The following is a 15,584-nucleotide window of genomic DNA, read 5'->3' on the forward strand; positions in this document are numbered from 1 at the left end:
CTTAGAGTAACAAAAGCACCGGCCGCTGCCCGGGGGCTGAGGACGGGCACGGCGCTGCTGGTGACCGCGGCGAGAGCCACCGTGTCCCTTGCGCCCGGCCTGGCTCCCAGCTGCAAAGCCCGGTCCCGGCGGAGCAAGGGGCACCGGAGGCGGGGAGGGGAGCACGCAGGTGCTGCCAGGAGGGAGGGGTTCGGGGGCCGCAGGGCAGGGGGGCTCTTGGTGGCAGCTCTGCTTTGCCACAGGCAGCCACAGCCGCGGGGCTTGGGATGCGCTTGGGTTCCTGGTCAGGGACCCGCGCCCCGGGGGAAGGAGGGGAGCGGGAGGCGCCGTCTGCCTCGGAGGGAAAGGAAGAGCCGGGGCTGCGCTGGGGAGGGCGAGAGGCTGCAAATCACCTCCAGGGGAGAGTAAACAAACCGCTGTGTGGAGGAGTCACCTGCAGAACCCAGAGGCGAGCTTTAAAACGAACGGGTTTTATTAGCTGAGATTAATTTTGCCGAGTTTAGGGGAAATTTTGGCGTTGGAGCCAAAGGAGAGGGACCTGCTGGATGTGGGAGCAGGACCGAGCACCTGACCCACGGGCTGTGTGGGGCTCTGCCCTGGGTCTGTGTGTGCAGGAGGTGGCTGGACACGGGTTTCTCTGCCCCTCATCCCTGGGGAAGATGCTTGGAGCAGCCCCGCTCCCTGCCCCTGGGGAGGGCTGAGCCCCTGTGCAGCCCCTCCAGCTCCGCATCCTCCAGGGCACTGAAGGTGCTCAGTGGAGCTGGGCACCCTCCGCACCCTGGGTGCTGCCGCAGCTCGGTCCCTGGTCCTGGCACGTTGGGTGCTGCTCGGGTGCCTGCCCTGGGGAAGGGGGTTCGGGCAGGGCAGTGGAGCAGCCCCCGGCCCGCTTGTGAACGGGCTGAGCTTAATATGCAAGTCACTGCTGGGGAGGAACCAGCCTCATGAAAATGCCATTTCCACGCAGTCGCTCTTCTGGCCATTATCCTGCTTCAGACAAAAGCAATTTACTCTGCCTGTAATAAAGCAGGGGTGATAACGAAGCTGAGGAGAGCCGTGACAGGCGGCTGTGACGGCGGCGCCGGGGGGGTCCGGGAGAGCCGTGACACCGGATGAGGGCACCGGGGGTCTTGGTGCAGTTGGTTGTGCTGGGGCCTGGATGGGGGGGGAGGCTTGTCTCGGTGCAGGTGAATCCAGAAGGATTCTGCTTCCCAGAGGGACCAGCTCACACCACCAGCAGAGGCTTGGTGTGAGCACATGAACCCGAGGGGTGAGCTCCACTAAGTGCTACAACCCCCAAAACCCTGTGCCAGTCCTGGGGTGCTTTGGAGCCTAAAGGTTTCCTCTCCCACCTCTCCTGTCTTCCCATCAGCTCAGCTCTGCAGGGCACCTCTGTGCAAAATCCAGCCCCGTGTTAAACAGTCGGCGTGTGTATCCACAAAGCATGAAAGGGCAGAAGCTGCGCTGCAGCCCTGTCCTAGCTGGTAAAAAGCCATCGATCTGTGTGTTTCCTGGAGGACCAGCCCCCTTGGTTCCAACCATCGAGACACGTTTTGGATGCTCACACGGGATCCCCAGCAGCGATGCTCGAAGCCTGTGCCATGTCACCATCAGTTTATTGCTTTGGTTTTTGCCTTTCTGAGCTTGCTCCCACACTCGCAGTCACAGTCTGTCCCTTTGCTCCCCCAGCACAGAACTCTTGTGGGTGCTGCAGCTGCCAGGAGCCGCTCGGGGTGAAGGAGCTGAATCCCAGAGACACGGCCTGGGAGCAGCCGGCTGCAGACTGTCTGCGATGGAGCCTGGAGGACCCGGAGCTGCAGCGGGTTCCTGTGAGCCCTGCGTGTTCCGAGGGGCAGCAGGAGACCCCAGGGACTGGCTGTCCCCCCCTCTTGCTGCATTGCAAACCATGGCACTGCCATGCTCACACCTCCTGTCACCTCCTCTGACCACGTCTGCGCCCACCCTGGAGGCTGCACAGGGCACAGGTAGATAACTTCATCCAGGTCTCCTCAGGGTGGGTGATGGAGAGGGGTCAGAAATGCCCTGTGGAAATGGCAGGCGACTGGGGAGGCAGGAGCCTTCACTCACTGCAAGCTGTCAGCCAGGGCTGGGTTTCACTGCCACATCTGGTCACACTAATCCTGCTCTGTGGTGGGACTTTGGAGCACAATGCAGTTGCCTGGTCTCAGCAGCAGCCTTGATGTTCCCCAGAGGATCTGTTGCTCTTGCTGGGAATACTGGTGAGGATTTACTGGAAATGCATTTTAACTTTTCTGGTATCAATTGGTTTTACAAAGAAAATGGCTTTAACACACCCAAGCTGGATTCTTTCCTGGGAAGGGTTAAGGCCAGAAATGGGCTTCTGAGTTGTCAACTGCTGTCAAGCAGAGAACAGGAGAAAGGATGCCAGTTGTGAGGAGGTTGGAGGAGTGGGGTGGCTGCTGCAGGGCCACTGGCCAAGGATCCAGAGCTGGGAAGTAAGTTCTGGAAAATGACTCGCTCTCGGTACTGAAGCCCTTGAAGCAGATGTGCTGTGACCCTCAGAGTCCTGCCCAGCACCAGGCCAGGAGGAATCAGAGCAATGTACCCACCTCACCTCGACGGCTGTTTAGAACAGGCAGCTCCTCCTCTGCCCCGCACGATCCGGGCTCCAGATCCCGGCCTCTTCCTGGGTGAGCTCCATCCCGGCAGCTCCTCTCCCGCTCCAGCCACTTCAGAGCTCCCTCAGGGAGGGGGTTCCTGGGCTCCGCTCTCCCGCTGCCGCAGCCGCTCCAGCAGCAGCCCCACGTTGTCCGTCAGCTCATTCCGCGGCCTCCCCATCCCTGCCAGCTTCACCGGCCGCAGGCTGGCGTGGGGGGGCTCGTACCCGTGCGGGCAGCAGGTCTCTGTCAGCAAGAGCCATGTCCAGTCAGGGTCCACGGCCATTAAGTGGAGGAAAACACTGGGAAACGGTGGGAAGAAAGGAAGGAGTGAGAAGGGCTTCTGCTTGGCACCCGGCAGGGCCCTCAGCAGAGCTGCGGGATGCTCTGATGTGCTCTGCCAGCTTGAACAGAGGCGCGTTAGAGAGCACCATTAAAATGGCTCCTGTGCTCAAGAGAAGACAGTGGAGCTGTTTCACAGCTGCTGGCAAGTGGGAGAAAACCTGTTCTGCCCAGCAAGTTATGGACATCAGCCCAGCACCTGCTGACTAACTGACCCAGGCTCTGGTCTGGCAAAAGCCTGTCCCAAGCACTGGGAGGTGACCGCAGCGTACGCACGTGCTGCTTACACCCAGGATGCTCTGGATCTGCAGCGCTCCTAAAGCAAGGTGTGGATGTTGGTCAGCACCCTCGCTGGGTTTGGCAAATGAGGGGTCAGCCCACTGGACTGCTCTCCATTTTAGGTGGTGAACACAAGAGGGTTCCTGGGCAGCTGCCACAGGTAAGGTTAAATGCTGTATTGAGGGCATTGTATCCTAATCCTTATTTGCTGCCTCCAAATTGTCTTCCTTCTGCACAGCACCTTTCACAAAGCAGGATTTTCTTTCAAACCAAACAAACCCCACACCTCCTTCCTTACCAATGGAATGGAGGAGGAATGGCAGCTCCTCAAATGCTTTACACTGTGTTGTTGATGGTTTTCACTGTGAATGTCAATACCTCGGGTAAGCCAGGGATCTGATCTCTGAGCAAGCACCCTCCTGCCTCCAGCTGTGAGCCCCATTGCAAAGCCTCTGGACAGTCCTGCTGGAGAGCAGGAAGCTCCCAGGAGGGGAAGGGCTGGTTGGCATGACCTGCACTTGCTCATTTCCCCTGCCAGCTCTGCCTGCAGTAACCTTTGGGCTCAGCCAGGCCTGTCTCGGGGTTTGAGAAGCGGCGTCCACTGAAATCAGTCACGGGGCCATGAGGAGAACAGTGGGATGAGGCGATGGGAGGGGCAGAGGTGGGTCTGTCTGTCCCCGCAAGCAGCACTGGACGGAGCTCCCCTCTCTAAAACCAAAGATCACCTGCTCCAAAAGCCACACAAAATGCAGACCCCACTGTGTCCGAACTCTCCCTGAAGAACCTGCACCCCTCGAGTGAGCTCATTTCCGACCTAAACCAGGCAGGAATCCTGTTTAGCAGCTCTCCTGTGAGAGGGAGCACGGTGCTGAGGGGAACCTGGGAGAGCACAGAAACGAAATGAAGGCACTAGAAAGCTCCCTCACCTCACAACAATCCTGTGGCTGGGTGACCCTTACACCATGAGCAGCCAAAGCTGTTGCTCTTCCCTGTCTGCCATTAACCCCTCGCCTCTCTCTCGGCGCAGGTCTCTGCACAGCAACGAGGGGAGATGTCCCTGCAAGCTGCTGGCAGCGTCCCCTCCTGCGGGTGCTGTGGTTCCTATCGGTCTGCTCCTGAGGAACCAGCCTGGACGTGCCCCAAAGCCATGGGCAATGAGCCTCCTTCCTGGGAGCGGCTGGATGTAGGTGAGCTCACGGGGCTCCTGCTCCCCTTCCTTGTTCCTGCAGCTCTCTGATGGGACACAGGAGGACAGGCCTGGCCCCAGGGGGAGGGCTGGCACCTCCTGCCAGCCCCACACCAGCTCTCCAAGCTGCTGGTGCTCGCTTGGCCGTGGCAGCATGAGCGTGCTGCTGCCAGCAAACAGCAGGTCCCAGTGGCTTCCCCAGCTCGGGATGGGTGCTGGGCAGCTGCTCGGGAACAATCCTCTCTCCATGTGGCAGGGCGGATAGGGCCAGGCAAGATGAGTCACTGTGAAGTAAACATAGGAATGGGGAATACTGTTCAGCTGGCTTCTGCTTCTCCAGCATGGGCACAACCTGGGCTCTCGTACCCTTCCAATACCTAAAGGGGCTGCAGGAAACCTGGAGAGGGGCTTTGGACAAGGGCCTGTAGGGCCAGGCCAAGGGGAATGGCTTTAACCTGCCAGAGGGCAGACTGAGATGAGCTCTGAGGCAGAAGCTCTTCCCTGTGAGGGTGCTGAGGCGCTGGCACAGGGTGCCCAGAGAAGCTGTGGCTGCCCCATCCCTGGCAGTGTTCAAGGCCAGGTTGGACACAGGGGCTTGGAGCAAGCTGCTGCAGTGGAAGGGGTCCCTGCCCGTGCAGGGGTTGGAGCTGGAGGAGCTTTCAGGTCCCTTCCAACCCAAATCAGGCTGTGGTCCTGATTCCCAGAGAAGACCTCTGCTCCCCCAGCCTCTCCCCATCAGCTGCTCTGCAGAGAGCCACCCCCAAGAGCTTGGTGGTCCCTGGAGAACTCCACAGCCTCTGGTGCTGCAATGGCCTGAGGTGTGTGATTATCTCCGATAACCCGGAGTGCCGTGCAGCTTAAAGAACAACTTGACTTTCACATTTCAGACTAACGCTGGGGTAGTTTCTAAGCAACCTGTTTCCATGGCAAAGAATCCTGGGGTTAATCCAAGTTTGTTTTCTGATGTTGCTTTTTTTTTAAAACTTAAATATAATTTTATTGGATTTTGCTTGTGCAGGTGGCTCTCAGTGTACTTGAGCCCAGCACGAGACTGATGGCTGTTAATCAGCAGGCAGTGAACTACACAATCAACGCAAAGGAGGTACACTGCTAGACCAACTCCCAGATCTAAAAAGGTCCAAAAATAGTTCCTATTTGTTCCTGTTGTGCTAAATCACTTATTCTACCAGCACAAAGCAGAGCATGGCTGTTTTCTTACCTTTTCCCAAGCTCCAAGCAAAGCCAGGGCACAGTGGATGGGCTGGCAAAGGACAAGTCTGGCTGCTGCATCTCTGCTGAACATTAAACTAACAGGCTTCAGTAGGCACTGGGGAAATTATTTCTGGAGAAAACCAGGAGAAAACCCCCATTCCTACCCAGGTGGTTGATGCAAGGGTCAAATGGTAAAACCTCCAAAGCTCTGAGGGTGCATTAGGAATGGAGTGTGAATTTCCAAGCAGCCTGCAAAATGCAGAACTCCAAAGTTGGCACAGGCTAGTGACAACTCCTTAGACCCTATCCCTTCAGTTTCTTTTTCCCTGGAGTGAAAAGCTTGTCAGGAATGATACAACTTAATGGACTGATGAGAAGCTCAGATTCACACATGGTGACTTTGTTTGCACCATCTCCCCCCACCTTGTTCTAGTGCTTGGGCCCCACATGCCCCCTTAGCTGCTCAGGGGTTCTGGTCACTGTACCTGCAGTGCACTGGCTTATTCTTAATGGCAGGGCAGACGCAAGCAGTGCTCCCCAGCTTCCCAGGCTCTTCTGCAGCAGCTCTGGGTTGGGTTTTTTTAGTGTGTTTTAGGTTGTTTTGGTGCATTTTGTTTTTCTCAGGCTTTGGAAAACACTCCTCTCCTGGAACACTCCCAGCAGTCATCTTACAACAAAGCCCATTGTCCCATTTTCTCCTCCTCAGCCATGCTGGAGTCCTTTTTCCTTTTTTTTCCCCAGTGTCTCTTTTTGCCTGGTGAGTATCGCATGAAGCTGCAGTTACAAAATTCACTTACTCCCAGTGGTTCACCTAATGAAACTACAGGGTTCCATAAATGGGATTAAGCGGCCTCCTTGGGGCATGATAACATCCCTGGATGACAGCCAGAACTCCCTTCGTTTTTTCTCTTGTGGTTCCAGCACCTTGGCTAAAATTCCTGCTCAGCCCTTTGCATACCTGCACGCTCCTCACTCGCTCAGTGCAGGGAGTTATTGGAGCTATGACTGACTTGGTAAGACCTGACCTTGCTCTTGGCAGGTCACAACTCATGAGTTGAATAAGAATCCAAAAAGCTGAGCAAAGGCCACTTAGTATAAATCAATATGGCAAGCTGGTTCCAAACATCTTTTTACCTTGTGTGATTTCTGCAGTGATAAAGCTGAGTTATGTGACGTATGTTGGCATTCAGGCTGTGGCTAAGATTAGTTCTGGCCCATCTGTTTTTAGAAGCATTTAAAATGCAGAATTCTTCATGTATCAGGTGATAAGTGCCCTTGCCTGGATGGAAAGGGCCTTACATGTGACAGCCTGTGTCAATTTGCAGGATTGCTTTTGGGCACATGGAGAGCAAGGAAAAGGACTGGAGCTTACAGGAATGTGGTGCTTGAGCTGCTGGAGAAAGGAAATTGGGGAATGGCTGAGAAGTGATTCTTATCTGGCTGAAGCCTTGTATCATGTATTCTAGTTAGAGGTGATTGTGCTGTGCTTAACTCTGATCCCCTCAGGCTCCAAGACCAGGGATCAGACAGGACTAAACTAAAACAAATAGGAATGAAAACTACAGGTACTGCCATAGGCATGGTTAGTATCAGGCCAGATACAATGCATGCCTCAGAGCATGTATGTGTCTGGTCAACACTGCTGTACAAGAGAGCTGTTCACAAAGGCCTTTCTTTGTTCAGTGAAATGTGCAGTGCATCAGAGGCAGGGGGGAGCAGTGTAACATGTGCCATTTCCCTTAAAATAGTGTAAAAATAATATACAGGAGAAAAACATTGCTTGCCCTGAACTTTACTGCCCTTTTCCTCCAACAGCTGTGAGCATCCTTCACAGTACAGCTTCTAATGACCCCATCGCATCGCAGAGCTCAGGCAGTATTTTCCCCCAGCCCTACCGGGGAGGGAAATTGCACAGCTTTTTAGATTGTTTTGTTAATGATTTGAAAGCTTAAGGTTCCAAATATCTAGATGGATCCTGGTGTTCTGCTTTCCTTCCAGCATTGCTTACACAAATGAAGGCTTTATTGTGCTAAGGGTATGCAAGCCTACAGCGACGAGCCTCTCAGCAGAACAAACGCTGCCGAAGCCTGCTGCGATGCAATGAAAGCCACGAAGGTAAAAATAAACCTGCTCTCCCCAGTGCAGGAATACAAACAAAGGCACAGCTACAGCTTCTGAGCACGCTCCTTCTGAGCTGCTGCCCAGCCACACAAAGCCCTTCACCCCATGCACCTCGGAGACCGGTGCTTGGCGAAGGGAATGGCAGCTCTTCTGTTTGCCCTCTGAAGTCTCCACACCCGCTGAACCTGCTCCCTGCTGGCTCCCTCCCCATAGACAAGGCTGCCCACACAGAGAGGGAGCTCTCCCCTGTCCTTCAGCAGGGACAGAGAGGCACAGCTCACCCATTCATGCTCTGTAACTGGGCTCGTTTTGTCTGCTGAAATCTCTGGCCCTGTGTCCAGGTGACAACATATGACAACAGCAATTTCTTATCCTGACGGCAGGAACATGCTGAGCAGGATCTCGTACACCGAGCAGCAAAGTATGTCTGTCAACACTTCATACAGCTGATGTGTGTTCACCTAAACTGTCTGTGCTCCTCTAACCTCTCCCAGAGCAAGACTGGTGCCAAGACTGACAGCTTCCCAAACAACTCTCATCCACCTGGCAGAGCCCCGCCTGGCATCTTCACAGGAGCCCAGGGAAAATGGAAGGATAACAGAAGTAAATCCCCAGCCTGCAGAAGGTACTACGTGATAAAACGCATGGGAATGTCTGGCACATCCTCTTGCATAGCTGCCTTCTCCTCTGCAGTTTTATGCCACCAGTGGGCATAGAGCCCCAAGTATTCCCACAAAGGAGGCAGTTAGAAAACAGCAAGTAGCTCATCTTCTCCCTCTGTTCCCAAATGCCCTGCAAAGAAATCTGAAAGTAAGCTGAGGCTTGTGGGCATGCTACCCTCTAGCTCATTTTGGGTAGTAGATGGTACTTAACCAGAGAAAGGGGTTAACTTCCATGATACCCTGTTGTGCAGGACTCCAACGTGCCAGAGGGAGGAGTGGGAAAAGTGCCTAGGGAAAGGGGCAACTCTGCTGCCTCTGTCCCTCATTATTTGTACACCTGATACAAAGGCATTTATGAGACATTACCTCTGGGCAGCTTCTTGCAGTTTCCTGGGTTGCTTGGCGCTGAGGTAAATCAGGCAGGCATCTGCCACTTTATTCAGGTCACACTCGCCTGCAGAAATGGAACAGAGAAGAAGGGTAGGAGGTAACCCACTGCAGCCTGACAGCTCTAAATTGGCAGCAAGAGGCTTCTGAGACTTTGAACTGTCTGACCCAGAGCTCTTCTGACCTTGCCTTTTGAGCATCTTGCTGCCAAGCTAGGAAAGCAATCAAGGGCATTGAGAGAGGAAAAGAGCAACTGCCCAGCAAACCTTCTCCCTCATCAAAGTCAGCTCCAGGAATTTAACCTAGAAGAATTTCAGAGGGTCTCATTCTGTAGAAGAATGCAACGTGCTGCAGAGAGATGCCCCAAAATGGAACCAGTCAGGTTAGCCAGAAGTCTTAGCTGGGCTCCAGTTCTCCAGTTAACTGAGAACAAATCATGGCCCAACAGGCCCGGCTGCAGCTATCCAGGAGCTCCACTTTGTACCCACTTCTCATGCACAAGTGACATGATCAGTCAGATTCTGCAAAGTGTTGGGAATCTTCTCTCCCATTTGTCTCTTGGGGAGTAAAGAGCAACCAGCCTCTCTTTACAGAGCTCTCAAAGAGGACACATGAAGGACCTGAATGAGATGAGGCTGGGGAAATCAGGAAATCAATCCCATGGAGGAGCAGAGGGCTAAGAAGCAACTGCAGGCTTGGTCAGTGGAGCTGAAAGGAGAAGAGGTAAGCCTGGCAGAGATCTCGCACAGCCTGTACCTCCCTGGTACTCACCCATGTCCAGCTTCTCGCACAGAGAGCCCAGGCCCTGCAGCACAGCCAGCTGCAGCTTGAAGGCGAGCGTGTGGGTGTACACAGGCCCGGCTCTGGCACTTGCTGGGGCCTGGCTGAGGAGGGAGCTGGTCAGCTTAGGCAGGACATCTCTGGAGAATCTCAGCCTCAGGAAGTCCCCACACTTCTGAGCCAGGGTACACAGCACCTAGTGAGGAAGCACCAGTTACTGGAGGGTAAGTGCACAGAGCTCTGGGAGGAGCCCAGCATTCCAGAGCTCTGTTGGGACATGGCACTTCTTTCCTGGGTAGTTTTATTGCAGCTGAGGGCAATGTGGCCACACCTGATATGGTTTTCCATAGGGAGCAGAAGGTGAATGCTCGATTGAGGGGCTGAGTGACATGCACCCTGCTTTTGTTTCACTTGACCACCTCCTGGGACTGCCTTTCTCCCACCAGCACAGTAAAGGTAGGAGTAGCTTGTCAAGTCTCACTCAGAATTGCTGGAGGAGCCTCTGATGGAAGATGCCACTAAGATATAAATCCCCTTTGTAGTGGAAACAGCCCATCTACAAGCATGGCAGTGAGCAGAAAGGCTGACTGGCTACAGCCCAGGCACCCAGCACCCATGGGTGTGTGCCCAGGAGAGAAACCAAACTGACCTAGAGAATGGCCTTAAATACACGTGAAAAGGAAGGAGGGATCCATGGCCCCAATCCATCTGGTCACAATACTGTTCCCTCTTAGAACTTGGCTTATCCTCTCCTCTCCCAGTACCTCCATTGAGGAAAAAATCCCTTCTTTTCAGTCTTAACACTTCCAAAAAGAGTATTGGTACTCGCTCCACCAAGGGCAAGTTGCACTATACAGTGCCTCTGACAGCTGCTTAGGCTATAAAAGAACCATTTTCCTCTTCCCTGCAATACCCACTACCATTGCTCTTCCCCCCAGGAACGGTGTCAAGGTTTTATCTGTGGACAAGCTGCAGTGGGTGTGGTACAAGCCTTCCCTCTGCAGGGTGGTGACCCTGTGTTCCCAGCCACAGTTAACATCACTCCACAGGCTCGGGGCTTCTCTCACGGGCAGAGCAATGCCTGAGCACTTGGCTTCCAAGCACCAGCTTGAAGGCTCTTGGCAGAGCCTCGCTGCTGTACCTTGAAGGCTCTGAGCACTGCCAGAGGGTCATCGCTGATCAGGCGGGTGACGAGAGCTGGCCAGACACGGTGAGCCATGGGAAGCAGATGGTTTCCGTGAGGATGCAGCACAATTACACAGAGCTCCAGCACGTCCAGAACCTGGGCAGGAGGAGCAGGCAACAGACCTTGAGCATTGCAGCTCCAGGCATCCGGGTGGATCCCCAGTGACATGCCAGGAGAAAGGAGGGTTTAACACAAAAGGGTATAGCTTTGCCTAAGCATGAGCTGGGATAACTGAGCAGTACACGGAGCACAGGCCTGGTAGGAAAGGGACAAGTAGCACAGTGACATAACCTGCACTGGGCTATGGGGATGGGCTGGAACCAGGGCATGTACCCGGCCTTATCCTGCAGGCTGAGCTGTGCACCAGGACCCTGCTCCTGGGGAATGGGAGCAGGACCACCTGGCAGGGCTGGGGCCCTGGCGGCAAGAATCTGGGTTATGCCTCACTGCTGCATGTTCTGTCTCACTTTGCAGTTCAAAAGGAGGCCACCTTCAAAGGATTTTCATAATTAAAAAGCCTTCACCCCAGGCTTTCAGCCCTGCTTATCATCCCCAGCACCTTCTGAACTGATCCTGCCTGTGCACTGCAGGCTGAGGAAGGGGGATGGAATAAAGATGCTTCTGCTTCCTCCACCAAGGCTGAGGCATAAGACTTTGCTATCACGAGCATCAAGGGAAGGTGCTGATGTGAAGCCACCCCGGCTGCCATTCCTAAACCAGACAGCTCCTGGAAAACTGTCCCCTTTTCCCCTGGCAGACTCGGGGAGTCTGTCCTGAATGAACCTATGCAGCACCGACCTTCCTCGGGCAGGAAGCCCCTCATGCATCATGCACGTGCTGACAAGCACCAGCCCCTTCTTGGCCACCACCCGTCCCCTTGGCGCTGGTGCTCACCCACCTTGAGCCGCACACGGAGGCTCCTGTCAGACAGCAAGTGGATGCACCTCTCCAGCACGTCTTTGGCCAGCTGAGCATGGCTGGGCAGGGGAGCTTCTCCTTCTGTCTCACAGTTGTTTGGCTCTGGCTTAGCAAGGGTGGGAACCTCATCTGGAAGGCAAAATCATTACTGAGGCCACGCAAACGACCTGGAAACCCTGGTTTCCAGGTTGTGCCACCCACAACTCTGCGGGTTCCCAAGTGAGGCCTTGGGCATTTTTAAACACATCTAGATACAGGCAAGTCCATCCTTGAGTTCTGTGAGCTAAGTGTCAGGTTCAGCTCAGTGTGGGACTCGGGAGGGTTTGCTTTCTTCACTGGACAATGCAGCTGGTGTGACATTTGCAGGCTCTCCTCACCATGGACTTGTCTGCCATTGATTTTTATGAGACGTGAAAAGCCTGGGTATTTAAAGCTGAAGTGTTTAAAGGTCAGGATCGCAGCACAGCCCAGTAAAGACTAAAAATTCCCTGTATTTGTGTCTGTAAGGCCTGTCAAGGACAAATGAGAAGGGAGTGGTAGCATCATTAGCCAGAGAAGATGGTACAGGGATTCCCAAGGGAGGGTGAGGAAAATGCAGCAGGATCCTGGGAAGAGGAGACTGGGTCCTGAACCCAAATGACCTGTTATGAGGTAAGGAAAAACTGAGTGTGCTTGTGTTTTAGAGCCACGCAAGCCTTGATCTCCAACCACTGCACTCCCCCCTGCACAGAGCACAGGAAGAGCACCCAGCAGCACTGGGTGTGAGCCAAGGTCAGCTCAAAGCAGACCTGAGACTGCCAGGAGGGTGCCAGACCTTCAGCCTGGGCCTGGGTTACCCGTGTGACAAAAGGCAACCCCAGAGGTCCCCGTCTTTCTCCAAGTCTAACACACTCTGCTCCCACCAGGCACAGCACTGACCTGCCTCCTCATCCCCTGAGTCGGGAACATCGCCCTCTGCAATCTGCTTCTGCCTGATGTAGTCCAGGAAGAACTGCTCCATGTCTCGTGCTGTCACCGCCTGTGGCCCTGGGGACAAGGTCCTGTTCTGGCACTCGGTGCTCTGCTGCTGTTCCTCACTGCAGGATGAGCCAAACCACTGGACTGCAAGAGAGGAGCTGAGATGTCACTGAGCAATTGCGATCCCCCTCCTGCAAGCCAGTAGGGTACCGCAGGCCCCTGGGGACAAACAGGACTCTCCAGTCCCATGGGACTGAACTACAGAACCAGGCACCCGCTGTCACATCACCATGACCTTCCTGATGGGATGAGAACGTTAAAACCCTGCTATAAAAAGGAATACACTCCATGTGCTTCTGCAGAACACTTATGGGAGCAGTAAACCCATCCTTTCTCAACCACTAAAGGCCATGTTTCTTCAGGTCAGACACAAACCAGCTGTGGAGAGGGGAAGCTGCTGGCCACCTTTTCTTGAGAGCTGGCCCACCAGCAAAGCCAAGCTGCCACCACCTCAGCTACTTGAAACCTCCCATGGCAAGTCCATAGGCCAAAGACAAGCCCCCTTAGACTGAATTACACAAAGCAAAGGTTGTCTAGATACCTAAAGCTGTCATTAGTGAGTGCAGGACCCCGAGGAAGGTGGAAGCCTGGCTGTTGTAACACTGATCTAGCGTTGACAGGACATCTTGGATAATATCTTCTACCAGTGGCAGCAAGCTGGCATCTGAATGCCTCAGCATAGTGTCCAGCACCCGGGAGGCATGGGGCTGCTGTGCCAGCTGGCGCAAGCCCAGGGAGATCCCGTTCACCAGATAGTCAGAGTTGTCATTAATCAGACGCTGCACAGAGCCGTAGCCACAGGCCTCGCTCATCTCTGCCAGCGTCCCCAGCGCCGTCTCGCTGATGAGCAGGGTCTTGTCACCAGCCTTCTCCAGCACCGGGTACAGAGCCGTCAGCAGGAGCAGCCGGAACTCCTTCCCGAGGACAGCAGCAAAGCAGCCGACCCCTTCCAGCTGGATGCACATCTGCCAGATGTTGCTGTTCATGGTGCGGGCCGTTGCGTGCAGCTCCGGGGATGGAAGGAGAATGGTGCTGCACGTCCCCCCTGGGCGGGCAGGGAGTCCTGTGTGCTGCACAGGGTGCTGCTCATGGCTGACTTCTTCCGTATCAACGCTCGTGATCAAATACCAATTTGCCTGGTCTGTGTACTCTTCGAGAATGGATGTTACGGACCCTTTGAGATCGTCCATGCTCGGTGACGCTTCCCTTTCCTGGAGGACATCCACTCCCACTCCAGCAGCTCCTGCAATCAGCTCATTGAGGACCATGGCCGCCTGCTTTCGGTACATGGCAGATTCGCCGTACAGCCCCATGAAATGATCCACAAGCAAATAGAGGTTTCCGTAGTAGCCAAGAACACGACACACTTGTTGAAGGAGCTGGAAAACCTTCTCCTCTGTGAAGAAGCGGAAGTATTTCCTCTGGCATCTGCCATTCTGCACACCAGGCTGCAGGGAGCCCTCACAGCCCCAGCGTCTATCCTCCACTACCTTCACGTCCGTCACGTCCAGCTCCAGAACCTGCATCAGTGCCTTGGAGAGGCGGCCGAGGTGCGATGTGGAGTTGAGGACGACGTTAATCTTGGGGCCCAGCAGCTTCAGGTAGCCGAGCAGCAAGCTCAGAGTGGAAACCTTGCCTGTGTCATCCTGAGAGCTCATCAGGCGAGGAAGCGCTGTGGCAAGGGAGTGGAGGTTCTCGGAGAGGACATCAGCCAGAGCCCTGCTCTGTGCTATGATCCTCTGCTCTGCAATGCCCTGCAGAACCTCGTTACATCTGCTCTGGACTTCGCTGCTTTCGTCGTTAACCAGTCCCACCAAGGCCTTCAAGAGGTGAGTGAAGGAGCTCTCCAGCGAATGGCTGCAGTTCCTCAGTAAGTGGTGGACCAGTTCCACCAGCTCCAGTCTCACTTTCCAGTGGGGGTGAACTGAGGAGAACTCAACCATTTTCTGCAGGAGGAGAGAGAGTTTTTCGGCTGTACTTTTGCTCCAGTCGGCTCCTCTATGGACCAGTATTTCTGATACTCTGCTTTCCTTCTCTGGTAGCTTTTCTTTGCTCTTTGGGACTCTGGCTAGCTGTGCATCGGCCATCACCAGGCCAACAATCAGATAAAAGAGTCTGATGGCAGCAACGGTGGGTTTGTGCCCTTGTTTGATGTCTCCGGTAACGACCCGGGACAGGGAAATGGAAACCCCAGGCAGAAAGGAAGCAAACAGATCCCCACATTGCTGCGCCTCGTCATCGCCAAGGGGCCGGTGCTCCTGGCAGTCGCACTGCAGGACCAGGACCTGCAAGCACTTCAGCGCAGAGACCTTGAGCTGCTTTGCTCTCTCTCGCTCCGCCAGGCCCAGGAGCAAGGACACAGCACAGCCGAGGAGCGGGAGGGTGGCCGGCTGGTACAGGGACAGGCTCACATCGCCCGAGGCCGAGTGCAGCAGCGTGCGGAGCGCCTCGGTCACCGCCAGCTTCACGTCCTCGCTCGGCGCGGCGGGGCCGGGGGCGAGGCAGGCGCAGAGCTCCGCCAGCAGCTCCCGCAGGAGCTCCGGCCTGCGCACGGCGGTGGCCGCGAGCACCGAGGCCATGCACTGCACCGCGCTCTGCACCAGCCGCTCCCGCTGCGGCCCCGGCGCCCTCAGCGCGAAGCGCAGCGGGAAGAGGACGTACTCCTGCAGCTCCTGCAGCGCCGGGCCGCTCACCGCCGCCAGCCGCGCCGCCAGCCGACACACGTTCTCCGCCGTCTGCACCCGCGTCAGCTGCACGCAGGCGGGGCGCAGCGCCCCGAACGCGCTCCGCGGAGAGCGGAACAGGGCCATGGCCGCGGCCTGCCCGCCCCGGCCGGACGCGGCGTCACCGAACCCGCG

The 15,584-nt window shown here is 55.4% G+C and overlaps 1 protein-coding gene across 7 annotated transcripts; it reads right to left on the bottom strand.

The window, feature by feature from the left end:
* Positions 1 to 1,596: 1,596 nt before the first annotated feature.
* On the bottom strand, positions 1,597 to 15,536 carry TTI1 (TELO2 interacting protein 1). 7 transcript variants are annotated; one of them, XM_062623804.1, is made up of 8 exons: positions 13,268 to 15,536; positions 12,628 to 12,810; positions 11,690 to 11,838; positions 10,747 to 10,887; positions 9,597 to 9,801; positions 8,805 to 8,892; positions 5,663 to 5,738; positions 4,635 to 4,727 (listed from the first exon to the last, which is right to left on the bottom strand). In XM_062623804.1, exons 1-8 carry the CDS (start codon positions 15,534 to 15,536, stop codon positions 4,725 to 4,727), a joined length of 3,114 nt encoding a protein of 1,037 aa, XP_062479788.1. In that variant the 3' UTR covers positions 4,635 to 4,724. The 7 variants fall into 7 exon arrangements, 6 of the variants coding, with proteins under 6 accessions (XP_062479784.1, XP_062479788.1, XP_062479787.1 ...); XM_062623800.1 differs by lacking the exons at positions 4,635 to 4,727; positions 5,663 to 5,738 and adding an exon at positions 1,597 to 2,938; XM_062623803.1 differs by lacking the exon at positions 4,635 to 4,727 and having other exon boundaries at positions 5,414 to 5,735.
* Between the last annotated feature and the right edge of the window lie 48 nt (positions 15,537 to 15,584).

The sequence above is a fragment of the Pezoporus occidentalis genome, unplaced genomic scaffold, assembly GCF_034315485.1.
Source record: "Pezoporus occidentalis ecotype Australia unplaced genomic scaffold, CSIRO_AGI_Poc_V1 ctg259, whole genome shotgun sequence".
Lineage (NCBI taxonomy): Eukaryota > Metazoa > Chordata > Aves > Psittaciformes > Psittacidae > Pezoporus > Pezoporus occidentalis.